The following is a 24,812-nucleotide window of genomic DNA, read 5'->3' as shown; positions in this document are numbered from 1 at the left end:
CCTCCAGCCTTGGAAAAGGTCAGCCAGAGGGGAGATGAGACTAGGGACAGGACTACCAAGGCTCAGCAGAGCAATGACGTGGCTGGTTGCTGCTGGGTCCTCAGGAAGCTGTGCCAGGAGGAGGGGATGCCTCCAATCAGTGCCTCCTGAATAGAACAAGTGTCTCACTCCCAACTCTCTTTTCCCCTCGCCCTCTGCCATGGTTCCTCAGGCTCCTCAACTGAGAGGGGGTAACGTGTAGTGGTTATGACTTTGGGCTCTGCTATCAGGCAGTTTAGGTCCAAGTCCTGCCTCTGCTACTTCCTGGCGTGGTGACTTTGGGCAAGCTCTTTCACTGTCAGCCTTGGTGTCTCCAAATGTAAAATGGGAGGATAATACCAGCAGCTACTTTCTGGGTATTGTGAGGATTCGATGAGATAAAATGCTGTTGTCTTAGAACAGTGCCTGGTACGGTGTGAGCCTTGATGGCAAGAATGTTGGTAGTGAATACGATGATGGTGATTTTGGTGGAAATAATGATAATGATGATGATAATTGAGAAAGTGATGGTGATGATGGTTATCACTGTGATGATGATGATGGTGATGACGGTGGATGGAGATGATGGTGAATTTGGGGAAAATCATGGTGACAATAGAGAAGATGATGGTGATGATCATAATCATGATGGTGATGATGATGATGGTTTTGGTGAAAATGAATATGATGATGATGATGGTGAATTTGGAGAAAATGGTGATGATAATAGAGAAGATGAGGGTGATGATGCTGATGGTAATGATGGTGGATGGTGATAGTGGTGCTGATGGTGGTGGAGATGGGGATGATGGAAAGGATAGGGTAATGCCACTCCAGACCCCAATGCAGGGAGAGAACAGGCAGAGAGAAAGGGGGTACAAGGCAGAGAAGTGCTGCTCAGTGACCTTTCACCTGCCCCATCCAGCAAAGTCCAGCAGCTGTTAGCCCATCTCTCCCAGCCGGCCCAGGAGGAGGCAGGGGACTTGCACTTTCCTAGCCTGAATCTGGTCTGGCTATGGCCTCTTGGCCCCACCCACGCCTCTGGGAAGAGTCCACAGGTCTTGATGGACAAGGCAAGCCCCGGCTCTCCTGCCCCAAGGGACAGTCAGCAGGTGACCATGGGGTCCAGAGTGACAGGCACGGCACTGGTACATGGGCCTTGGACAGGGGTCCCAAGGCTGTGGCTCTCCCCTCAGGGCACTAGAGTGGGTTAGGGTTGGGCTGTGGGGCTCTAGCAGGCTCTGCAGGAGGGGCCAGTCATGTGGACTTGAGTGGGCAGGTTGACACAGTGCTTCTGAATTTGGGGTCAGAGCAGTTCAAATCCAATTCCACCACTGACAAGCCAGCAGGGGGAGTGGTCTTGGCTGTTTCTTAATCTCTCTGAGTCTCAGCTTTGTCACTGCCCTGACACATGGGATAATGATGGCATCTACCTGGCAGGAGTTATTTTTGCAACAGTCCTATAAGTTGGGAGCTCAGCAAAACGCCTAGCATCTGGGAGGTACTCAGAAGATGTCGCTGACTTCATTCTCATGGCCTTTGTTGGCTCCAACGGGCTGCACAGATCCTGGCCGGGGCCAGACCCGGGGTGCTCGTGGGCTGGGCCAGGGGCCGGGCTGGGGACTCCTGCCGCTGGCCTCCTGGCAGGCAGGCTGGGCTCAGATGCCCGCCCCCCCCAGTCCTCTCCCTGTGCCAGGCGGCCCGGCCCTCCATTGCCCCCACCTCAGGCCTCCCCCTGCGCCCTCTCCACAGGCTGGCAAGGGCTCTGACGTGTGAAATAAAAAGGGATTTTAATTACCTCTCAGCAAAACAGCAATTAGAGAGAATCACAGCACAACAGCGGTCCCCTCCGCCACTCCCCCCGCCAGGTTTGCCTTTTCCCCTGTTTCTCCAGCCCCTACCCCAGCTCTGAGGCTGGATGGAACAGGGAGTCCTCTGATTCAGCTCAAACCCCCTGTGCACCAGGTCTGTGCACCAAAGGACATGAGTGGTGTGTGCTGGGGAGGAGGCAAGGGATGCAAAGAGCTGTGCAGGAATGAACCCCTAAAAGGATGAGGGCTGGTCGCTCAGGGGGACCTACCTGTGCGTCCACGCCTTGGAGACAGGACTCCTCTTTTGGGGTCTGTGTGTGCCCTGGTGCATGCCCACACTTGTGTGAACACCCGTGTGTGCATGCAAGCGTGTCAGCAACCTGGGGCAGTACAGCCCTCAGGACAAGCCCTCTGCGCTGGGAAAGCAGCGCATTTCCCAACAGGCTTTTAAAATAATTGCCTGTGACCCCGAGCTGTAACTCTCTGTCCGCTGGCCGCCCCCGTCGCAGGCCCCTGCTGCCAGGGGTCACTTCTCTGTCCATCTACACAGCAGGGGGCACCTGGGCTGCATTAGGGGAGGGGGCCAGGGAGGGCGGGGTAGGGTGTCCCCACAGGTGGCCTGAGGCTGGGGGAGGCGGGTGGTGGGTGGCTGATTGAAGCGGTAATTGCAGGCAGCAGGCCTTGGCTAATGCATGTTATGATTAAGCCCCATTATGGAGGGAGGCAGCTCAGGCATGGGGGCGGGGGCGGGGGGCGGGGGTGGGGGGCAGGAGGCCGACTGCTGGGGGGCCTGCGCCAGGGCTGACTGACAGTCTTTCTCATGGGCGGGGGGAGCAGGCAGTCCCTGCCACCTCCATGGTCCCTGCCCCCTCTAGAGCTGTAGCCTGCCCAGCTGAGTGGGGAGAGCCAGAGCTTAGAGGCGCAAGAGGCACCCCCCCCAACACACAAGCCCACCCCTGTGCAAAGATCTGAGAGCCCCTGTTGGTTCTCTAAGGGCCCCAGCCAGCTCTGGTGAGCAGCGATTTCCTGGCCATTAATCCTGGCTCTGCAGGGCCCCCACCCCCGCCCTGTAACCCTCAGTCTCCCAGCCTTAGTGCCAGGGAACATCATGTCACTGGGTTGCATAAGCCAGAATGGCTGCAATTGGATGGCTGACATCAGGGACCTCAGTCCCACCCCATCTCCTTGGGTGCCGTAGGTGCCACTCAGGCACCCCTTGTGCCTACTGGCTGTGGATGGGCCAGGGAGACCCCCTAACATGGACCCTGCAGTCTGGCCTACCTATCCTTGGAGATCGGGTGCCTCAACAGCCTTCATTTCACAGAAACCCAGAGAGGTTCCACAACTTTCCCAAGAGGACACAGTAAGGGCTGGCTTAGACCTTGTCTTATCCTAGTATCCCAGCTTGGCCACTTACCAGCTGTGTGACTTTGTGAAAGTCGCTTAACCTCTCAGGGCCTCAATTGCTGCCTCTGTAAAATGGGAATAATAGTAGCATCGACTTCTAGAACTGTCGTGAGGATTTCATGAGACAACTTAGCACTTAAAGAGCTCAGGACCTGGCCCAGAAGTCAGCTACTAGTATTCTTAGCAAGGCCTTTGCTCTTTGACCCACATCCTCTGGGGGAGGCAGAATCCTAAGATGCCCCCCAAGATTCCTGGCGCCTGGTATACACACATACTCTCTTTGTTATTCCATCAAACACAAATCTAGGTACTGTTATGAAAGCATTTTGCAGATGTAAGTAAAATTCTTTGTCAGTTGACCTCAAGAGAGGGAGATTTTCAGACTTAATTACTTGGATCCTTTGAAAGCAGAGTCTCTCTGGCTGGTCGATGGGAGGAAGACAGATTCCAAGCACAAAAAGGATTCCATGTGGGGGGATTGTGCACTAATGACTTTGGAGAGGGAAGGGGCCACAAGGCAAGGGATGCAGGCAACCTCAAGCTGCGGAGAGCGGCCCCTGTTGGTAGCCAGCAAAGACTGGACGCCTTGATTCTACAACAGAAAGATCTGAATTCTGCCGCAACCAGTGAGCCTGGAAGAGGAGCCTGAGCCCCAGGGGAGAGCCCGGCCCCAGTTGACCCTCACTTCAGCCCAGGGAGGCCCTGGGCAGAGAATCCGGCCATGCTACGCCTGGACTTCCAACCTACGGGAACTGAGATAATAAATGTGTTGTTTTAAGTTGCTGAGATTGTGGTCATTTGTTCCAAAGCAATAGAAAACTCATAACCCTCTTCGGTAGTTCTGACAGAAGGCCCTGGGATCTCCTGCCAGGAGGGGAGCTTGGTGCTGCTCAGGGCTGCCCCAGGTGAGGCTGGCGCTCTGAGACGCACGGATGTGCTGGTACCCATGCAAGGGATGGAAGGGAGGGCGGAGACTTGGCATCCAGCCTTCCTCAAATCTGACCTGTCACCGCATGCAGAGGAAGTCTGCGGGAGCCCCTCACCATCCCCCACCCCAGCCCACAACCCCGGGGAGGGAGGGCAGAAGGCAGAGGTGGGCATGGACTTTCAAGGGACATACAGGTGTTTGATGGGAGCTTCAAATCTGGCGCTCTTGCCCTCTATCCCACAGTTCCACTTCAAGGAGTTTCTGACAACGCCCCCTCCAAAACACACAGTCAAGGCGGAGGCCCCACCCAGGGCCAGGGCCCTGTACCGCTGCCCCCTGAGTCCGTCTGAGTCCCTCTGTCTCCTCCCCTCTGCAGCCCTGCCTTCTCTCCAAGGGACAATTGGTGGCCTCAGCTTTAATTAGCTAACGATCCCCTTCAGCTCCAATCACTTGAAATGATGACGGAGTGCTGGGGGAGGGGACCTCGGCCCAGTGACCCTGTGAGGCAAGGAGTCCCGCTGGCTTCTCAGGGTTCTGCCCATCCCAATCCCCACACCCTCATAGACCCAGGCAATGGGGTCCTCCTTCCTATATCCCCAAGCCCCCTTGGACTTACTTGCATCTTGCTGCATCTTTGCAGAAGCTGAGCTGCCTTTTGTGGCCTGTCCATCAAACAGGGAGCCCAAGGGGCCTGGCTGTCACAGCTGGAGACCCGCAGGTCTCAGACTCTCTACCCCCTCTCATCCCTGCCCCCATCGTCACCACCCTGCTTTGGCTTTGTCAATCTGGCCCCCACCCCCCAAATGCCTTGTGGCTGAGGCCTTGCCACTCAAGCTGGGCAAGAAGAAGGGATGATGGGAAAATCTGGGGTCCCAAAGGAGCTGAGGAAGAGAGACCATGAAAATACCAAGTTACAAGATACCATCAGGCAGGGACAAATGCGGCACAGGAGGTACCCAGAGCAACAGATCGAAAATGACTGGCATTCCAGTCAGGGAGATCCAGGAAGGTCCCTTGGAAGTGGGGACGTCAGGAAGGGAGGCCAGAACCAGGCTGCAGGCCCCGAGATTCCTCCTGAGGTCTTTGGGCAGACTCGGCACCTGGCTGGCCCCCTGGGTTCAGGCCTCCCCAACACAGTTCCTGGGCTGAGATCACAGCCGGGCCCCTGGCCCCATGTTGCTTTCACTTGGGTCCTGTGTGCCCTGCCTGTCCCCCTGCGGAGCTGTCCTTTCATCTCGAGCTCATAGTGTGTGTGTCCTTGAGACCCTGCACGCAGCAGACATGCTGTTGTGGGGGTTTCACCCACGGCCAAGCGGGGCCCATCCAGATTGGAGTAGGGCCTGCTCCATTCCGCCCAGGCCATGCAGCAGGCTCCAGGCTGGGCTCACAGGGGTGCACATCTCTCCCTCCCAGAAGCAGCCCTCAGGCAGGCTCCCTTGGGAGGGACATGGGCAGTCATAGGGACCATCAGGGGATTCTGGAAGCTTCCCGACCTAAGGGAAGACAGGAATGCTGGGGATGAGACACTCAGGCAGAGGGGACGGCTTCAACAAAGGCACAGGGGTGAGGGTACAACCCCTTGAGGAGGAGGGACCCTCAGGGGACAGTGAGCCAGGAGGCTGGAAAGGGGTCTGGAGGCAGATGGAGGAGGCCTCGGAAGCCACGATGAGGGGTCACCAGGGGTGTGGGGTGGGAATGGGAAGTGGCGCTTGGGCGGGCAAGGGGAAGAAACCCCTGTCCTGAGACAGGACAGGATGGGAGGAGTCCAGAAGCCCTTCTAAGGCTCAGATGGGGCATCTTGGCTCTGATGGGTGGGACCAGGAAGACGCGGGAAAGTTAAAGAGGAGCTGGGTTTGACTCAGGGCCAGAGGGCGGAGTTGGGATCCACAGCCACCACTCGGGCAAATCCTCGAGGTATAAGGCACTAAACTACACATCTCGTGGTGTCCCATTTATTTAAAAAATAAAGAGATGCCCTTGAGAGCCTAGACGCTCATGCTGAAGCTGTCACAGAGTTTATCTTGCCTTGGGGAGGGCTGGGGGGGACGTGTGTGAAGCGCCTTCACATTGGCCCTCTACCTATTTGTGTGGTTTACGTCTTTTAAAACAAGGATGTATTCATATATTTCTTGTATGAAATAAAAAACTGATCTCGAGGTTGGTAGGTGACCCCAGAGAAGAGTGTGCATAACGGGGATGGAAGCCCACCCCAGGGTAGGACAGTGGAAGTGAGGGGGCGCGGGGGAGGGAGGAACGGCCCCCGCTCATCGGCTGGTGGGTCCAGAGTCAAGGAGAATGTCTGTAGGATCTGAGAGCCCGGGCAGGTTTGTAGGTGACGGTGCTGGCCTGGGGCAAGACCCGGCCCTGGGGGACACTTCACACAGTGTGTTCCGGGAGACGGTTCCATCTCCGTCACACAGGTCATCCATGCTGAGCTCTAGGCTACACACTGAGTAAGATGCAGGAAGTGCAGTGGGGGCCCAGAGAGGGCGAGCCCCCAGCCCATGGAGCACCACCTGACCGGACGAGAGAGGCCGACACTCCAAGAAGGATAAGTGGCAATTGGTCAGTGGAAAAGGTGATGGGAGAAGGGTGTTCCAGGCGGCCAGAACAGCAAGTGCTAAGGCCCTGAGGTGTGAGAGAGCCAGCTAAGTTCTGGGAAATGAAACTAGATCAGAGTGATCACAAGAAGAGAGAGGTAGGGGTGAGGAGATAGAGCGAGAAGGGCAGAGAAGGATGGGGAAGAGGTCAATGTCCCACGGGCCACGTTAGATGTGTGAGTTCTATGAGGAAGGGTAAGGATGGGGTGCTGGCAGCTGGAGGCCAGTGGGGAGGCTGGGGCAGCTGTGCAGGCTGGAGTGGGCATACCATGACATCAGGACCTAGCAGAGGAGCTCAGCTATGAGTCAATACAGGGGAGACTCCTGAGCCCAGCCCAGGGAGGGCCAGGAAGTTTGGGGAAAAGATGGGCCAGGCCAGGGAGCCCAAGGGCTGCCCTCGAGGCCAGCCTCCTTCCTGGCCAGGAGAGACCCCACAGCTCAGGCAGCACACACAGGCAGCTCCTCACCCTATCTTGTCAGAGCAACAGGGCTGAATGAAGTCACGAGCTGGGTGGTGGGTACGTGAGCCTTTGGGGTCCCCAGGTCTGCCGTGGGCACCCAGCTCTCCAACAAGAGCCTGAGTCAGCAGACGCAGCGCCGTAGTGGCTGCCTTGTGGCTCCAGCCTTCCCCACCCCCTCTCTGCCACCCTGGCCACTTGGGAGAGCCATTTCATTTCTCAAATTAAAAATCCATTTTGTGCTGTGAATAATAGATGGGATGAGTCCTGGGAGGCTGGGGCGGAGGACACGAAGCTGGGTTGGGGGATGTTTTCCGGGGCACAGAAGACACCGCAGAACTGTTGGTGGAGGGAAGTGGGGGCTGGTTGGGCAGGGTGGAGGCTGGGGGGCATCTCCTAGAGCAGACGCAGGGCTAGGGGCTTCAGCAACTGTGGGGCTCCCAGGCGTGTGGGCTCGAGCAGTAGGCGGATGGGGGCCCAGTCTGTCCCCACACACGTGCAGGCCAGAGGGGTGCAGAAACACGTTGGATCATGGCCGGGCTCCAGGCTGGGCCAGGCCTGGCTTCAGGGTGGCAGCTCCACTTTGGAGCTAAACATTTAGACCTCACTTGGTGAAAGCTCAGTAGACGTGAATCATTAGTGTGAGGACGGCTGTCCCCAGCGAGTCAGGGCCGCTTTGCACTCCCTGCCAGGTCCCAGACCCAGTCTTGCCCCATCCGGCAGGGGTGGTCAGGGGAGAAGTCCCACCCCGCCTCCTCCCCCCCCCCCCCCCCCCCCCCCCCCCCCCCCCCGCAAGCTGGGTGTCCAGCTGCCTCCCTCAGGCCTTGGCTGGGTTTGGCTGGGAGCTGCTGTGTCCTGTCATTCTCTTGGTCCTCATTCAGGGGGTCACCTTGACAACTGGGGGTGGAGTGGAGGTGCACTGGAACAGGGAGCCTCAAAAAGAGAGTGTGGGAGCTGGACTCCTCTCCTCTGTGTCTTCCACTCGCCTCCACTCAGCTTCCCTTTCTGAGAAGGGGCAGAAGAGCAAAGGAGGTGAGGCCTGAGCGCTCTTATTAGCGGGCTGTGGGGGGAGACAAGGACTCAGTGGTCACGGGTCCCACTCCAGTTACCTCCAGTGACTCTGGTTGCTGTGCTCAGGACTGGAGCCGGCCAGGGGCCTCCGGGGCCGGGCGTGGGCGATGAGGTGCTGTACAGAGCAGGTGAAGTGGAGGAGGCAGGCAGGCAGGCAGGCAGGCGGCCTGACCGGGCGTGGGGAGGCAGATGAACGGATCAATGGCTGCTGAGAGTCTGGGAGAGGGATGGCCAGGAGGGGGTCCGACAGCTGACCTGGGAGGAGGGAGGGATGGAGGAGCTGAAGGCCTGGGTCCCCCACCCCCCAGTGGCTGGAGCAGCAGGGCTCCCTGGGGAAGTGGGTTTGCCTTTGTGCCTTTCTGTCGGAAGAAAGTCAGCTCCCTGAGACAATATCCATTTTTATATTTCTTGGAAATTTCATGGCATTCATTTCAGGGAAAATAAAAGCTGTCATTGCTGGAGAAATGATACCAATCAGGGCCTGAAAAGGCTGGAAAATTATCCTCCTGGAGACAGAACATTGGGGGAAAAAATGCAGATTAAAAGCACAAAGAGCCACTTTGCCACCGCCCTGCCCTCCCCTCCCCCCCATGGAATCACCACGTTTTACATAATTCCACCTCTCCTCCGGAGAATTAATTGGACACAAGTAGAACGCATTGGGCAGAGGAGGACCCAGAGGTGGCCAGAGAGGGAGGCAGAGAGTATCTGGAGCAGCGGCTTACAGATGGACAGATGGACAGGCAGAAAGGGGGCTTAGGGGGCCACTCAGGACCAGGGGCCCAGTATCAGCCCAGGGGATGGGACAGGGCGATGGCTCCTTTGAGTCCCTTCCTTGCAGTGGTTTTTATCAGATGGGGCTCCATGGCAGTCTCGGACTGTCTCAAAGGTCCTGCCGGCTGGAAGCGCCAAGGCTGGGAGTGCTGGTGCTTTCTGGGGTCCCCTGCCGGGGACTCCAGAGCAGAGGGGGTGGGTAGGGCAGGGCAGAGAAAACAGAAACTCCAGAAACAGTAGCCTTCATCCAAGAAGTCCTGAGTTTCCCGTGCCCGACTTGTACCTGGGGGTACAGCTGTGACTCAGGCAGAAGTGGGTCCTGCCTCAGGGGCTGGGAGCGGTGGGAGGCAGGTCTCACACTTAGTACAAAAAGGTAGTGGGTAGAGAAATTCGGAGTCCCCTCTACCTAGTCTGTCCTCCCGCAGTCCACATCCGTGGGTCCAGAAGCCCAGGGCCTGTCTGAGGACTGGGGCTGCCAGGCAGATGGAGCAGGCTCCCAGCCTGCCTATCTCCAGCAGGGGTGCTCTTTCATTGCCCTCCAGCCGTATTGTCCCTCTCCAGCCGGGGACTCCCTGAGCAGTGGGTGCTAAGGCCAGCCACGGTTTGGGGGAGGGGGGCAGTCTCCTCCCGAGGCCCCCTTCCCACAGCACCCTCCACCGCTCTCCCTCCACCAAAGGCTGGGTGAAGGTTGCATGGCCAACCAAACCCTCCGGGTGGGCATGGGCAGGGGCTAAAGGCGGGGACCAGGAACCCCCCGTTATTGAACCCCGCTCGCTCTGCGCCAGGAGCTTTGCCAGACAGATTCAGGCACTACTTCAGCGCACCCCGCAGCATTTCGGGGAGTCCTGCCTAGACAGTGCCCCAGGCCTGTGGGCTGGACTGCGACGGCCCACGCGCCTTCTTATCTCTAGCTAGAGCCCCTTTCCTGCTGGTAGGCAGGTAGGCGGCGGCTCGGAGAGGACCCCTTTCCGGGAGTGGCAGGCGCCCTCACCCTCCCTGGGACGCAGCTGGACCCGGAATCCTCAAGCCGCGAGGCTGTGCAAGACCCTCGGGAGCCCGTCCCCGCAGCCGCCGTCCCCTCCCCCGAGCTGCGACTGAGCTGACAGGTAGCCGGGATGCAGGCAGGAGGAAGGAGGGGACGCGGGGGGCGGGCGGAGGAGGGTGGAGCCGCCGGCTCGCCCCCTCCCTCGGGGCCGGCGGGCGGCGCGGCGCGGCGGCAGAGGCGGCGGCGGGCGCTCGGAGAGAGGGGCCGCCCGCCCCGCTCCGCTCCGCTCCGGCTCCGGCTCCGGCTCCGGCTCCGGCTCCGGCTCGACCCGCTCTGTTCCCGCTCTGCCCGGGCGCGCACCTGCCGGGTAAGTGGCACCGAGTCCGCTGCCACTGCAGCCACCATCGCAGCCACCTCCGCCGCCGCCGCCGCGCCGAGCCTCCAGGCTTTGTCTGCGTCCTCGGAGCTCCGGCCCGGGCTGCGGCTGCGACTCCCGCGCTCGGCTCTCCGGCTCCGCGGACTGCGCGGCGCGGCACCCGAGGCTCCGAGGCGCGCGGAGCCGGCTCGCTCCGCGCCGGGGGTGAAACTTCGCCCAAGTTTGGGTTCTGGGGAGAACCTGTTGAAGCCGGGAGTGGCCCAGGGCGGGGACGGCGAGGCGGGGGACAGAACCGGTTCCGGGTTCTCAGGGCCGTCGGGGGTTTCTCTCGGATCCTGGGCCGGACGGCGCGCGTCGCTGGGGAAAGGGGCTGGTGGGCATTCTCACCATTGAACAGCAGGAGATGGAGCTGCGGACATCCGCGAGGACAAAGTTTGGTTCTTTAGCCGCTTTCTGGAGCGTCTAGTTCCAGTGCGGGGAGCCGAAGGCAGCTTTGGGGTCCGCATAAGCGCGCCCCTGACCGCACCTCCTCTCTCGAGCTCTGCTTTCCCCCTCCCCCACCCAGCATTGGCTGTAGCAGGTCGCCGACAAGAAAGGCAAAGGGAAGAGAGACAGCCTTTCATTGAAGGCCTACTAAGTGCCAGGGCCCAGGCTCATGCTTCCCTGCTTTTCTATGAGGGGCCTCCCAAATCTTCGGCGGGCATATGTGTGCAGGGAGAGAGCAGGCAGGTTAAAGAACGCCACTGTGCGTGCAGGAGTGGTGGCTGCTCAGCCTTTCCGGAGGGAGGCCAGGCCCCAGGCCAGCTCGCTGTTGGGGACTCGGGGTGGCATCCAGTGTCTGGACCTAGGCCTGCGCCCCACCACGTCGTGCTTGTGAGCCCCGTCGGGGCCCAATGCTTCTCTGAGCCTGCGTCTACTCTTCCCGCAGCTGCGGCCCGGGGTGGGGGCCATGCGGAGGCCCGCGAGGAGGCGAGCGGCCCGGAGCATCCTGTAGCCGAGATCGCCAAGGGCGGCGTGGCGGTGCCAGCGGCACCATGGAGACCCCGTATTCGATGACGGCGCACTACGACGAGTTCCAGGAGGTCAAGTACGTGAGCAGGTGCGGCACAGGAGGCGCGCGCGGGGCCTCGCTGCCCCCCGGCTTCCCGCTGGGCGCGGGGCGCAGCGCCACCGGGGCCCGGACCGGGCTGCCGCGCTGGAACCGGAGGGAAGTGTGCCTGCTCTCTGGGCTGGTGTTCGCCGCTGGCCTCTGCGCCATCCTGGCCGCCATGCTGGCGCTCAAGTACCTGGGCCCGGGCGCGGCGGGCGGCGGCTGCTCCGAGGGCTGCCCAGAGCGCAAGGCCTTCGCGCGAGCCGCCCGCTTCCTAGCCGCCAACCTGGACGCCAGCATAGACCCGTGCCAGGACTTCTACTCCTTCGCGTGCGGTGGCTGGCTGCGGCGCCACGCCATCCCCGACGACAAGCTCACCTACGGCACCATCGCGGCCATCGGCGAGCAGAACGAAGAGCGCCTGCGGCGCCTGCTGGCGCGGCCCGGGGGTGGGCCAGGCGGCGCGGCCCAGCGCAAGGTGCGTGCCTTCTTCCGCTCGTGCCTCGACATGCGCGAGATCGAGCGGCTCGGCCCGCGGCCCATGCTCGAGGTCATCGAGGACTGCGGCGGCTGGGACCTGGGCGGCGGCGCCGAGCGCCCGGGGGCCGCAGCGCGCTGGGACCTCAACCGGCTGCTCTACAAGGCGCAGGGCGTGTACAGCGCGGCCGCGCTCTTCTCGCTCACGGTCAGCCTGGACGACAGGAACTCCTCGCGCTACGTCATCCGCGTGAGTGCGTACCCCACCAGGCACCCAGCTCGCGGCCGGGGACCCGGGGCGCCGTGGCCCGGCACGCACGGCCCCCGCGCCCGGACGACCGGTGCAGAAGGGGAGGGGAAAGGAGAGGAGGAGAGCGCGCATCGGCGGAGCGCGGGAGGAGGGCGCAAGTAATTTCCCTGGAGTAATTGCGGTGTTTAGCGGCGCCGCGGGAGTCGCAATTTCCCAGCCCTCTGGCAGGCCGGGAGAGCACGGAGGGAGGGCCGTGCCGATGGGGCTGTGGCGGGCTTGAAGGCCGGGAGCCCCAACTCTCAGTGCGGGCCCCGCGAGTGCCCCTCGCGGGTGAGAAACGTGAAGGCTTCCAGGAGGAAGGACCTGGGGGAGGGGAGTGCTGGGGTCCCCAGGCTAGGCTGGTCAGGGGTGGGGGCTTCCACCAGCTTCTCTGGAGAGAGGGAGGGGCTAGTGTCTTTGTGCTCCTGGGGCTTGTGACAATGGGTGTGTGGCATATCCTCTGTTTGGGCATTTGGGTGGGAATTCAGCCTGTTTTCAGGCACCTGGCATGTTGACCTCTGACCCCCCGTCTCTCTTCCCAGATTGACCAGGATGGGCTCACACTGCCAGAGAGGACCCTGTACTTAGCTCAGGATGAGGAGAGTGAGAAGGTGTGGGGGATTGGATTGGGGTTGCAGGGAAGGCCTGGGGCTCTGGGAGGGCTAGACCAGGGCCTGGCACGGACCCCCACCCTTGACGTGCCCCCTCCTGGTGCAGATCCTGGCAGCATACCGGGTGTTCATGGAGCGCCTGCTCAGCCTGTTGGGTGCCGACGCCGTGGAGCAGAAGGCCCAGGAGATCCTGCAACTGGAGCAGCGGTTGGCCAACGTGAGAAGGGAGACTGCTGTGGGCTGGGGGGAGGGGACCATCCGGCAGGGCTGGGTCAACTCTGATCTCCACCCCTAGATCACAGTGTCAGAGTATGACGACCTCCGCCGAGACGTCAGCTCCATGTACAACAAGGTGACACTTGGGCAGCTGCAGAAGATCACCCCCCATGTGAGTGCTCCCCGCCCTGGGGGGGGAGGCGCGGGTCCTGGGACTCCTGGAGGGGTCCCTCCCCAGGGAAGGGACAGGCCTTCCTTGGCCATGGACTCCCATGTCCTCTTATTGCCTCTCCCTGACCCCTCCCTGTCTTCTGCGGTTCCTGCCACACCCAGCCCCACTGACCCCATCCATGTCCCCACAGCTGCGGTGGAAGTGGCTGCTGGACCAGATCTTCCAGGAGAACTTCTCGGAGGACGAGGAGGTGGTGCTGCTAGCCACGGACTACATGCAGCAGGTGTCCCAGCTCATCCGCTCCACACCCCGCAGGTACAGGTGCCAGTCAGCCAGCCCCTGCCCACCTGCCCCTCCAAGCCCCTCCTCTGCACCCCAGACCTGTCTGCTTGGTGTGCTGTGCATTCCCACTTGCACCTCTGTCCAGTAGCCACACTGGGGAGGCAAGCGAGGAGCACTGGGATAGGAGTTCAGATCCCTAGGCTCAGACCTGGCTCTCCCACCTGTTCTGTGGGACCCTGGGCAGGGCTGTGAGCTTCCTGAGCTGCAGTCCCCTCATCCGGGGATGGTAAGACTTCAGTGAGTCTGGACGTCAGAAAGGGGAAGTGTGGCTGCAACTCTGCTGCCCCAGGCCACTTCCGGGAGCGCCTCCCTGGTCTCTGCACACCTTGGGGAGGAGCAGGGGCCTCTCAAGGCTGCCCTTGAGGCAGACAGTCACCCCAAGTGTCCATTCTCCCACCTCATAGTAAGTCAGAAAATGATGCTGGCCCAGGACTCGTCCACATCGGGCACTTTGCTCAGCGGCTGGAGGGGTGTCCTGCTGAGTGTGGACCCCGCCCTTTTTCCTGACTGGGGCTCCGACCACTCCAGGTTCTGCCTGCGAGTACCTGGAATGACCCTCACCCCTGTGCGGGTGCTAGGGCCGGCCCCAGGCTCGGGGTGTGGGGTGGGGTGGGGTGGTGCCCTCGGGTGGCTCGTGTCTGTCTGGACACCTCGCTGCTTCACCTGGCCCTCAGGATCCTGCACAACTACCTGGTGTGGCGCGTGGTGGTGGTCTTGAGCGAGCACCTGTCACCACCGTTCCGAGAGGCACTGCATGAGCTGGCACGCGAGATGGAGGGCAGCGACAAGCCCCAGGAGCTGGCCCGTGTCTGCCTGGGCCAGGCCAACCGCCACTTCGGCATGGCGCTTGGTGCCCTCTTTGTACATGAGCACTTCTCAGCCGCCAGCAAGGCCAAGGTCAGGCTGTCCTGGGCCTGGAGGTGGGGGTGAGGGTGCTGGGCTGGGCATGGAGTCCTCACACGGCCGTGGTCTGAGGGTGGGGAGCCCCACACATCCCCCTCCATCCAGGACACCAGGCTTAGCTTAGGGCCCAGCCCTTTTTGAGGCTCCAGGCTGCTTCTCGCTAGGCCTCCTCCCCCAGGAGGCCCACCTGGTCTGTCAGCAGCAGGAGGCCCTCCCCATCAGTCCTGCCCACCTTTTCTGCTATGCTCAGTAGGCGTGGCCGTAGGAACGTATGGGATCGTTCCTGGCGCTGTTTGCCCTTCCAGACTGCGAGCTTTGTGTCGGGGGTGCAGGGCCTGGATCCCCACCTCCAAGGTCTGCCCTTGGCGCTCAGTACCAAGCCCTGGGCTTAGGAAGTGCTGCTGAATATTTAGGGGTACCCCTCATGCCAGGTGCTGGGGGCCCAGAGCTAAGGCCTCATGGGCTGACCCTTGATCCCTGACCCCTGACCCGGCAGGTGCAGCAGCTGGTGGAAGACATCAAGTACATCTTGGGCCAGCGCCTGGAGGAGCTGGACTGGATGGATGCTGAGACCAAGGCGGCCGCTCGGGCCAAGGTGAAGTGGGACCCTATTCCATTGACTGGTTCCACAAACACTTATTGAGTTCTTACTGTATGCCAGGCACCGGGGATAACAAGAGACAAAGATGCCTCTTGTGGAGTTGGCATCACCCGGCCTGCGCTCCCCCGTCCTTGAACCCCACCCCTAGGCTGGCCTGAAGCTTTCTCCCTCGGGGGTTGAGGGGCTGTCTCCTGAGGCCCTGGCCACTCTGGCTGCCCTCTGGCCTGCAGCTCCAGTACATGATGGTGATGGTGGGCTACCCAGACTTCCTGCTAAAACCGGAGGCCGTGGACAAGGAGTATGAGGTGGGTCTGCCCCTGGCCCTGCCCTGCCCAGCCTGACCAGCCCAGTTTCTCCAGGCCCCTGACCACGACCTGGAGGGAGGCCCACCACCCCCGCAGAGAAGGAGCCACAGCCCTCAGCTGATGGACCCTAGGAGGGCATGGGACCTGCATGGTGCTGGTCTGGCCCTGCCCCTGGCCTGCTGCTGAGCGCTGCCCATCCTCTGTGCAGTTTGAGGTCCATGAGAAGACCTATTTCAAGAACATCTTGAACAGCATCCGCTTTAGCATCCAGCTGTCAGTCAAGAAGATCCGGCAGGAGGTGGACAAGTCCACGTGGGTGCCTGGCCCAGAGTTGGGGGTCCGGGGGGGGCCGTGGGGAGAGGGCTTCTTACCAAGGCCGGGTAGGGCAAACCGCCTCACAGCCATCCTGATGTTGGGGGCACAGGACCTGCATAGATCATTGGTGGGGGCCATCAGGGTGGGGGCTCAGCCTGGAGGAGGCCCAGGACATGGCTGTAGGCTGGGCCACCAAGGCAGCCTTCAAGGAGGAGGAGGCCAGGAGGTGGGAGTAGTGGAGGAGGGAGTGTGGGCCCCCCAGCTGACCCCAGCCTTCCTCCACAGATGGCTGCTCCCACCACAGGCGCTCAATGCTTACTATCTACCCAACAAGAACCAGATGGGTAATGGGGTGTGTCCCAACAGGGGGCGGGGCCTGGAGGTGGGCGGGTCTTTGCTGACCACGCCCCTCCATAGTATTCCCGGCGGGTATCCTGCAGCCCACGCTGTATGACCCTGACTTTCCGCAGTGAGTACCCCACCTGGTGTGAGCCAGAGCCACAGCCGGGCCTTGTGGGCGGGGTGCGTGGGGGCTGCTCATGCCACTCCAACCCGGATGGGCCTGGGGGTCACGACAGCTGCAGACCCTGGGTCCCCATAGTTTCACTTCGTGCTCAGTTATTTAGAAAAATGTGTAGGTTTTTTCCCCCTTTCTTTTAAATGTCCTGAGTCCCCCCTTACCTGGTTTGAGGCTTTAGGTGTTTCAAAAGTGGAGTGACCGTAGTGATGAGGAAAAAGGCCAAATCCCATGTGGAGTGCCTCAGTTTCCCTCCTGTCTCCCCCCCATCCCAGCTCTGTTAGATGTTATTTCTTAAAAGGCAGCTGCACAGGAATCCTTGGCCCCTCTTGCCTATCCCTCAAGGAAGCTGAGGCGCCTGTGCCCAGGACGGTGCAGACATGACTGTGGCCTCCCTAGGCCACCTCGTGGCCTGGCCGCGGCCTCCCAGGGCCTGGGCAGCAGCACGGGGCTCTCAGGGCAGGTGAGGCTGCGGCCTGACGCTGCTGCCATGGGCCCAGGTCTCTCAACTATGGGGGCATTGGCACCATCATCGGGCACGAGCTGACCCATGGCTACGATGACTGGGGTGAGGCCTGTGGGTGGCTTGGGGGGGTGGCGGGACAGGGGGAGGACAGGCAGTGAGGGGCAGGGTGGTGATGGGCTGATTGAGGCCCCAGGGTCCCTCCGTCCCCATAGGCTGGTGCGTGCATGGGGGAGGGACTTGGTGCCCAGCCTGGGCTCTGGGGGTGAGAGTCGCTCTCAGCCAGCCCTGCCCACTGCCCACAGGGGGCCAGTATGACCGTTCGGGCAACCTGCTGCACTGGTGGACAGAGGCCTCCTACAGCCGCTTCCTGCGCAAGGCTGAGTGCATCGTCCACCTCTACGACAATTTCACTGTCTACAACCAGCGGGTGAGTCCCCTCGCTGTCCCTCCTGCCCCTCAGGCTGACCGGGCGTGGACTAGGAGCATTGACCGGGCGTGGACTAGGAGCATGCATGCCCACGTGCGTGTGCATGCGCCCAAACAAACCCGGTGCCCAGGTCCCTGCACACACGCCCAGGGTCCGTGTGCACACTCACTCAGGGTATGAATGAGTTCGCACAGACTCACACAGCACATGAGGCACAAAGGGGTTGGGCCCAAATCCTCTGGGAAAGGAAAAGAGAGGGTGAGTGGGGGTGGGGCAGGGGCCCAGGGTGGCAAGGCCTGAGGGAGGCCAGCGGGCCTCTTCCCTTCTTGGCAGGTGAATGGGAAGCACACACTTGGAGAGAACATCGCGGACATGGGTGGCCTCAAGCTGGCCTACTATGTGAGCTGCTGCTGCCTGGCCTCCATCCCTGTGGGAGGAGGGGTGGAGGCTGATGAGGACTCCCCTAGAGACAGAAGCTCCCCTCCCTCCCCAGCCTACTGAGCTCTGGCCTGGGGTGGGGGCCTGTGCTGGACACAGGGTCCATTGGAAGAGGAGGGACTCCCAGGCCCCGCCTTCAGGGAAAGTAAGAAGGGCTGCCTGGAGGGGTTGGCCCCTGCCAAAGGTTAGCCTTCCCAGGAGGGAGCACAGTGCAGGGAAGGTGGAAGGCAGGGAGCCTGGGGCTCAGCATGGTGGGTGGTGTGCAGAGCTGGGGCCAGTGAGGGGCTGCCTGGGTGGAGGGTGGGTCAGGTCACCCCACCGGGGGCACTGCAGCTCCACGCTCTGCGTCCCCAGGCCTATCAGAAGTGGGTGCGGGAGCATGGCCCGGAGCACCCGCTGCACCGGCTCAAGTACACACACAACCAGCTCTTCTTCATTGCCTTTGCCCAGGTGGGCCAGGTGGGGGCCGCGTGGGGGGTCGGGGGTGAGGACACAGCTTCCAGCCAGTCTCCCATCAGCCACCCCTCAGAGGGAATGGCCTTGTGGGCTCTGATGGGGGAAATGGCTTAGTGTGGGGTGGGGGGGGGGGTGTTGCAGGGCTTGGCCAGTGGACGCCTGGCCTCATATCCCCCTCTCCTCCCTGCCTCCTGTCGGGGCCCAGAACTGGTGCATCAAGCGGCGGTCGCAGTCCATCTACCTGCAGGTGCTGACCGACAAGCATGCACCTGAGCACTACAGGTACGCCTGGGCCTCGTCGCCCCCTTGTGGCTGCGGTGGGAGCAGGCAGGGCTGGGAAGGGACAGCTGGGGTGCAGTGGCCGCTGGAACCCACGCTGTGTGGGTTTCTCCCTTGACCCCAGGGTGCTGGGCAGCGTGTCCCAATTCGAGGAGTTCGGCCGGGCCTTCCATTGCCCCAAGGACTCGCCCATGAACCCTGCCCACAAGTGCTCTGTGTGGTGAGCCTGGCCGTCCGCCCCCACGCCCCCGCTGCCCTGCACGAATGGCCTCCCCCCGGCTGCCGGGGCAGGCATGGACCCGGCGCTGGCCCCGCTCTGGGCACCACTGGCCTTCCCAGCCGCTTCAGGACCTGGCCCCCTGCTGTCCCTCACTTCAGGAGGGGCCCAGAGCAGGGATGAAGTTGGGCTCCAGGAGCGCATGAAGGAGAGATGCTGGGGTCCCCAGACTTGGCTTGAGGGAGCCAGACCCCCAGCCAGGCTGGACTGTGCAGTCCCCACCTTTGCTGTGTTCTTGCTGCTGAGTCTGGTCAATAAAGCTGCTGTACTGTCGCCTCAGCCTATTCAGGGGCCCCCAGAGCAGGTAGGGCTGGAAAGAACCCTCTGGGGGAGGCTCAGGCCCTTAGCACAACCAGGACCCTAGAGAAGACCTTCTTGTCCCCTTCTGGTAGCCTTGGCTGGGCCTCCTCTGTCCCGCCTCCCCGAGGGGGTCTCTTCTGTCTTTTCTACCAACCACCCCTTCCCCCATCCCCCCAAGTCCTTCCCAGTCCTGCCCAATCCTGTCATTATTCTCAGAGAACGTCTGTCCCCCTCCCAGCCTTGAGTGACATTTAAAAAGTCCCTGTCATCTGAGCCTCGGGCACACCAACCTCAGGGAGTGAGAGAAAATGCACCTGCCACAGCCGATTGAGCCAGAGCGGAGGGTGGGCCATGGCGTGGCCCCGGGAGGGCTCTCTGGAGAAGAGGCAGGAACAGAGAAGGACCCCACAGAGCAGCTGAGTCCCCTGAGGGCAGGGGCTCTTCACTGGGGGGAACTGCAGGGCCCTCGGTCGTCTCTTGGGGGCATGGAGCCCTGCTCGGAGCTGCCTGTCAAGGCTCCCCGTGGAGGCGCTGAGTTTGTGGACCTGCCTGGCTTTCCTTTCAAGCCCCTTTTCCCCTGGGCTGGGCACATACATACCAAGTCCCTGGAGCTGCTGGGGCAAAAAGACCATCCTTGACCTGCCATCCACCTGGTGGGGGGACCCGGTGTCCAGGACCCTCTGGACCCCACACCCCACCATGTCCCTCTGGTCCTGGCTGGAATCGGACTCCCAGACCCAGCCCTCTTGCCCAGTTCCCCAAGTCTCCCATCTCCACCCAAGACTGACCCTCCTCCATGGGGTTGGGGGGGCCTGTGGGGTGAGCTTCCAGCAGGCCGATGGGGTCACTTCTGTTCTACTGCGGGAAGTACAGTGAAGCCCGGACGCTCCTGGTGCCAAGCACTCCCCCTCAGTCTGTGCCCAGCTGAGGGGGCCGGTGGGGATTGGGCATGTGGGGGAAGGTGGGCCGAGGGGCCCTGGGAGAGGACACGAGGTTCCTGGCCTGGAGGGTGATCGGGAGCCAGAGGCCAGGAAGCTCAGTGTGCCTTGGCTGGCTGGGGGCCTGATGGCCAGCATGTGCCCCAGTGGGGAAGCACCCACCTTGCTGGCAGGGTTTGCCCCACGGGATGGGAGACCACCAGAGACCCCTCAGCCGGACAGGTCCCTGCTGGGCTCACAGCAGCCATGTCACTGCTCCTTAGGGTTGTGGGGCTTCTCATGATCCTTGGGGAAAACTGAGGGAGACCAACGGGTTAGAGGGAGGCAAGCAAAGGGGAGCATCCAGAGGATGGAGTCCTGGTGCTGAGACAGGGCCCGCAAAGCTCAGCCATGGCCTCGGACCAGAGCCACAGGGTGGCCCAGCAGGGCACAGCAGTGACATTGTGTGTCACCCACTGGTTCCCAAACTGCTTTTCCAGACAGGCCCCGACAGCATCCTCACTGCAGCCCAGTGAGGTGGACGTAGTGACAGGGACAGCCCCTTTAACAGATGGGGAAACGGGTCATATGCCCTGCCCAAGGTCACACTGCTGGTGTCAGCTGATGGGCACGTCTTGACTGCTGAGTCCTCTCCAGCTCCAGGGGTCCATGCTACCCTCAGGTCAGCTCTCAGCAAGCTCTGTTAGGAAGCCATGCACACGGCCTAAACGCCGGCCCTTTCCTTGTCTGGGGGGCCCTGTGCTGGCAGTCGCCCTGGGGGTGAGCTGACTGTGATTGTGCTGAGGTGGAGCAGGGTACAGACTCAGCACAGTTGCCCGCTTGGCCTCAGTTTCCCTTGTGTTAAGAGAGGGGCGTGAGCATGGTGGTGAAGGCCCTTCCCGCGGTGGGGATGCAGCGATCCCGGAAACACCCCCTGGGGATGCAGCGATTCCAGAAGCCGCCGTGGAGCAGGTTGTTGTGGGTCTAGCTCCATCCATCCCCTGAGGGCCGGCTCCACCACACAGCAGGCATTCTTTGCCACAGCTCATTGGGATGACAGAAAGCAATCTTCAGATAAGCAGTTAATAGCAGGGAACTAAAGAGCTCGGATGGTTTACAGCTACACTTAAGCTTCCAGGCATCCACCTGTGTGCCCACGGGCAGAGGCCTCACAGTTCCCTGCCTCTGCAAGGGCCCTGGTTCTGCCATCCACAGCTTTGAGGCCCAGCCTTGAGTCCAGGGGTCACTGCTGGGTGACCTTGGAAAGTGATTAACCCTCTCTGGGCCTCAGGAGCATCATTGGCAGACCCTGGGGTGGGGCATGTGAGAGGTGTATCCCCCTGGGGTGGATCCGTGTGAGCAACTCTGCCCTCAGCCTGCAGGACCGCACAGTGGCTGCCTGAGCAGTGTGAGCCCAACGCTGAGTCCTCAGGGCCCAGGATGCCAGCAGGGGGCAGTGGGATGTGGGGAGGGGACCTGTGGGGACCAGCTCTGTACAGATTCGGGAAGGATTTGAAGCCAGCTGGACAGGTGGGCTTGTGACCAAGCTTCCCTGCCTAGGGTCTCAGAGGGGACGTTGGTCTTGGTGGCCCTGGGATTTCTGGGACCCCCAGGAAGGGACACGGGGCATCTGGTGCCACTGAGCAGCCCCAAGCCCCAGGCCTTTCTAACCAGTTCAGTGGACCCAGATTCGAGTTTCTGCCACCCATGGAGTGGCTTCTATGCTGACCAGATGCCCAGCACCCCGGGCCCAAGCGCCCCAGCTTGTGAGGTGTCCTGGATACAACATTTCTAAATGGCTTGAGCGCCCATTCCACAGATGTTGGGGAGCCCAGGGTCCTCCATATGCAAATACCTCTGGGGGTGGGTTCTCAGGGGCCTGGGTTTCTCCTCCAGCCCCCTTGGGTGGGCTGGCCCTTTCCTACCCCATGCTCCCCGTGCTGGGCAGCACCCCGATTCCTTCCCACCACAGGGGCCACTTACACAAGACTGGGGGACTCAGAGACTTTGCTGGAGGTTTGAGGGTGCCAGAGGGGCATGTCCCGTCCAGCTGCTTGTGCCCCTTCCCTGCCACCTTCTCTCTTTCCTCCCCCTGCTGGGCTCCTCACCTCTCCCCAGCACTGGCTTGAGAAACCCGCTTTCCCTCGATTTATTTAAAAGAGGAATTTCCCCTTCCCCCTGCTGGATCTAGCCTTTCCAGAGGCCGAGCACGTGTGTCCCCCGAGGCTGTACCCCGGGGCCACCTGCAGCAGGACTGGGCAGCCGGCAGAGCCTGAGAGTCCAGCCTCCCTTCCCCATCCCCAGGGCCTCTGGAGGAGCCAGGCTGCGAGGAGCTACTGGTTTTTGCAGGTGGAATCTCGCCATCTCCTGCCCCAGAAGCAGAAGGGGCCACGGTTGTTGAAATGGCGTTTTCCCCTGCCTGCTCCCCTTGCGAGGGGCCACAGGACACTTCCATCACCACCCTAGCCGCTGGAGGTTTGAGGGGGCTTCTGGAGCAACCGAGACCCTTTAGGCTTTGAAACCAGGCAGCCCTTCTGGACTAGTCACACAGCAGTTGACAGGCCAGCTGGTTCTTGGGAGCATTTTATAGCACGGTGCAGGCCGCCCAGCACGCTATTTACAATTCCTTCCTGGGCTTACTGGAGTTTCAGAGCAACGCGCAGGAAGCTCAACCCGCTCCCCCAAAGGAGTCCGTGGTCTGCATCCTTGCTTTTCACTGAGGGGACCGGCTTGGGAGGGCACATCGCTGAGCAGGACACGGCAGGCGAGTCCTCCACACCATGTCTCTGAGAGCGGCTGTCCTCTGCAGCCTGGATAAGTGCCAGGGCGGGGACTCCCACGTTCTCCCTTCTGGAAAGCTAGTTGTGGCCTGGCATTTCCTGCGGAGTCCTTACACTGAGCTGGACTCACTGCTGGCATCCTGGTGGGGGCCCTGTCCACTGCCCCCTCTTCCTGTGGTCTGGGGCTGACCGCAGGCTCTCATCCCGGTGGACGTTTTCACCTTCCTGACTGATCACCAGCCTTTGTCCCAATAGCATGTCGTTCAGGGGACATGTCGTGGCTCACTTTGGGGCCTCCTTCTCGTCAGCCTGGGTGGGGTTCTCACCGTTGCTTGTTCACAGCCCGCCCCACAGGTTCCACTGGCCATGGTCCCCCTTCTGCTGAAGGGGTGTGGCCGGCTCAGTTCACCTCTGTGTGCGCTGCTGTAGCAGACATAACGGGACCCCATGGATCCCCCGGCTGCCTCCTCCTCCCTGCCCTCCCTACCACCTCCTGCAGGGCTGGAGGTGCCCAGAGGGCTGCACCGGCACACCGTCCACCCCTGGATCCAGGTCCCTTTGAGCGAGCCCCAGGAGCCGGGCCGGTGTCCAGCATGAGCTCATCAGGTTGGAGGGGATGAGGCGGCGCCTGGCTCCCCCGACCTCAGCTGCTGCCCAGCATCCAGGGGCCTCTGGCAGCAGCTCAGGTTGATTCACTGGGTGGCAGGCAGCTCAGATCCCCAAGCCTCTGTCACAGGGTGCTGTTAAACCCCATCTCTCCTTGTCTATACTTTGCATTAAACAAACAAACAAAAAAAAACAAGAACCCTCCCACCTTCCTGCAGGACCAAACTGTTGCAGGGTCTGCTGCTGGGGACGTGGGTGGAGAGGTCTGAACGGGGCTATTTCCTCTCACCTAGGAGCCCGGCCATGGTGACTAATAATGAGGAACTTGCAAATCTGCTGAGCAAAGAAAGGGCCAGAACAGGACACCAGGATCTGGAAAACTCCCCATTGAGGGCAGATGCTGCCCTCTCGGTCGGGGGAACAGGGGGTGGCTGTTTCCTCCCTGAGGGGCGGCTCAGGAGACACAGCACTGGTTCCCGGGCCCTGAGCCAAGCGCATCGGTGCAGACGGGGCGTCCCCAGTGGCAAGGTGACATGTAAGGGGAGCTGGGGCTGCTTGTTGTCGGGCTGCGGCTGCGTGCCCGGGGAGCACACACTGAAGCTCTGTTTAGTGCGGTAAGCAGGCCCTGGGCCCCTCATCAGGGGGTGCAATTTACAACCCTGCCCAGCTTCCCACAGGCTTCTGGAAGCTCCACCCACTGGGAGGCAGGGATGTGGGGAGGCATTGTCACACAGAGGCTGACCAGGTGGGGAGAGCTGTTTCTGGAACCAGGGGGGCTGATGGCATCAGACGGTAACGTCAGCCCCGAGGTCAGGACGAGGACACGCCTGGCATCTTGTGGTCCCCAGAGGCCGCTGCCTGTTTTTACCCATCATGATGCTCCCTGTGTCAGCCTCCTGAGCCTGCCGGGCTTGGTGCAGGGACGCTCGCTCCAGGGGCTCCATGAGCAGGGGGCTCTGGGTCTGGCTGGGACTGGACCTGGGGCGCCCTCCAGGGGCAGGCAGGGGCACTATAAGAGGAGAACCACCACTGTTTCTATTTAAAATCTAGCTCCATGCTGCTGCCTTCACCCCCTCAGCTGGCACCCACCCACCTAGGGGAGGAGAATGTGGTACTCCAGGCAAGGGGTTGACGCAGCGCCCTCCCGGGTCACCCACTTCCGGTGGATTGTGACGTGTTAGAGCTTAGTGTGTCTGGCTAAGGGGATTCACAGATTATAGGATCTAGTTTTAAACAAAGTAATTCTCCAAAAGGATCAAGTGGCTTACAAAAGATTCCTGTAAAGAAACTGCAAATAATACCAATAATCCACACCCAGGTGAGGAACCACTGAAGTGGCAGCTCTGACACTCAGTCCTGATCTGTGCTCGTTGTCACCCATGGGACAGACCTGACAAGAAGTTAGTCTCAAATATAAAAAAACAAAACTAATCTGCGTGAAGTACTCCCACCCCATCAGTCAGTAATAACAGGAAATCCTACATGGTTAACAAGGCATTTAAAACCTAAGCTTTCAGAACAGGAAGACAAACCCTGCCATTTTTTCCCGGCGATGCTTAAGTTATGCGCTGTTCATTCATGTACCTTCTGATATTTCCCT

The 24,812-nt window shown here is 61.2% G+C and overlaps 1 protein-coding gene across 2 annotated transcripts; it reads left to right on the top strand.

The window, feature by feature from the left end:
- Positions 1-10,283: 10,283 nt before the first annotated feature.
- Positions 10,284-24,639, top strand: ECEL1 (endothelin converting enzyme like 1). Of its 2 annotated transcripts, none has more exons than XM_070269460.1 (18): positions 10,284-10,419; positions 11,357-12,245; positions 12,827-12,895; positions 13,002-13,112; positions 13,191-13,283; positions 13,474-13,598; positions 14,300-14,522; positions 15,025-15,123; positions 15,360-15,434; positions 15,643-15,746; positions 16,035-16,093; positions 16,167-16,218; positions 16,767-16,834; positions 17,035-17,159; positions 17,493-17,558; positions 17,952-18,047; positions 18,259-18,335; positions 23,506-24,639. In XM_070269460.1, the coding sequence occupies exons 2-18, from the start codon at positions 11,463-11,465 to the stop codon at positions 23,828-23,830; spliced, it is 2,550 nt and encodes an 849-aa protein (XP_070125561.1). In that variant the 5' UTR covers positions 10,284-10,419; positions 11,357-11,462; the 3' UTR covers positions 23,831-24,639. The 2 variants fall into 2 exon arrangements, with proteins under 2 accessions (XP_070125561.1, XP_070125562.1); XM_070269461.1 differs by lacking the exon at positions 23,506-24,639 and adding an exon at positions 18,457-18,882.
- The last annotated feature ends 173 nt before the right edge of the window (positions 24,640-24,812 follow it).

The sequence above is a fragment of the Equus caballus genome, chromosome 6 (assembly GCF_041296265.1).
Source record: "Equus caballus isolate H_3958 breed thoroughbred chromosome 6, TB-T2T, whole genome shotgun sequence".
Taxonomy (NCBI): Eukaryota; Metazoa; Chordata; class Mammalia; order Perissodactyla; family Equidae; genus Equus; species Equus caballus.
Note: the sequence above shows the minus strand (reverse complement) of the source record. Positions and strands in the feature narration are given on the sequence as shown.